The sequence below is a fragment of the Perkinsus marinus genome (assembly GCF_000006405.1).
Source record: "Perkinsus marinus ATCC 50983 genomic scaffold scf_1104296933076, whole genome shotgun sequence".
Taxonomy (NCBI): domain Eukaryota; phylum Perkinsozoa; order Perkinsida; family Perkinsidae; genus Perkinsus; species Perkinsus marinus.
In genome coordinates this window covers 1-900 of record NW_003215270.1, presented here as the reverse complement: position 1 = coordinate 900, position 900 = coordinate 1, and the positions used below count along the sequence as shown (strand labels likewise).

The window sequence follows — 900 nt, the reverse complement described above, 5'->3', positions numbered from 1 at the left end:
ATGTCGATGAGCTACATGGAGTCTGTACTTGTTTTTCCGTACAAGCCCCGTCGTAAAAAAATGTATTCCCTACTAGGAAATGTATTTTTTGTGGACGTCAAGCCGACTGTTTATCGACGCCATGATTACTGAGCATCTAAATGAGCCCACCCATGGTTACTGTATATGGCTTGTCTCGTTGTGTGCCGAGGGCAACAGTGAGGTCCTGATGCTCAACTCTGCCTAGACAAGTGGAAAAACACATGTTATAGGCTATGATAATGCTTGGATAGAGACTCTGGAAATCTAGAATGATGGTGGGCGTGCGGTAGTATCCCGACCTCGGCTCCAGCACCATCGGGACACCTTCCAGTGCCGGTTGTGCTTTGACCTGCAGGAAGAGCTCCTCAAGAGCCTCCATCATATATGTGCCCACCTGAGCCTTCGATGATGAGACCAGACCAAAGCCCGTCCTGGAAGCAGCACGATGGAGGATGCACTCCACTCTATACTGGCTGCCTCGGGTGAGAACCTACAACATGGGAACTGGGGTACTCATCTCTCGAGTGTAGTCTACCTCTTCGACATCAGGCATGCCCAATACAGAGGCCATCTCAGAAGCCCGACTCAGCAGAGCACTAGCATCGAGTAGTTGCAGACCCAGGGTGCAGAGTCTGACTGTGTACTTGAAGGCATCGATACAGCACGATGCATCTGTCCACCACTCTTGCAGCAACCACATTGGTATCCTCGGTAGAGTGAGGCCGAGCAGCTGCTTAGCTGCACCATGAAGTGTCGTGGTGGCCAACTTGAGGGAGTCCTCTTGCCGCAGTGTCTGCCACAAGTCTAATGTGATCCTCCCATGAAGAGTCGACAGCCCCATGGGCCCAGGGACGGGAGGCACGAACACCCGATGGAACA

At 52.2% G+C, this 900-nt stretch overlaps 1 protein-coding gene across 1 annotated transcript; it reads right to left on the bottom strand.

The window, feature by feature from the left end:
* Positions 1 to 136: 136 nt before the first annotated feature.
* Pmar_PMAR017418 (dna polymerase zeta catalytic subunit, putative) lies at positions 137 to 862 on the bottom strand (the record flags this gene model as incomplete). The annotated part of the gene is made up of 3 exons (XM_002785325.1): positions 137 to 370; positions 416 to 511; positions 557 to 862. The coding sequence occupies 3 exons, from the start codon at positions 860 to 862 to the stop codon at positions 137 to 139; spliced, it is 636 nt and encodes a 211-aa protein (XP_002785371.1).
* Between the last annotated feature and the right edge of the window lie 38 nt (positions 863 to 900).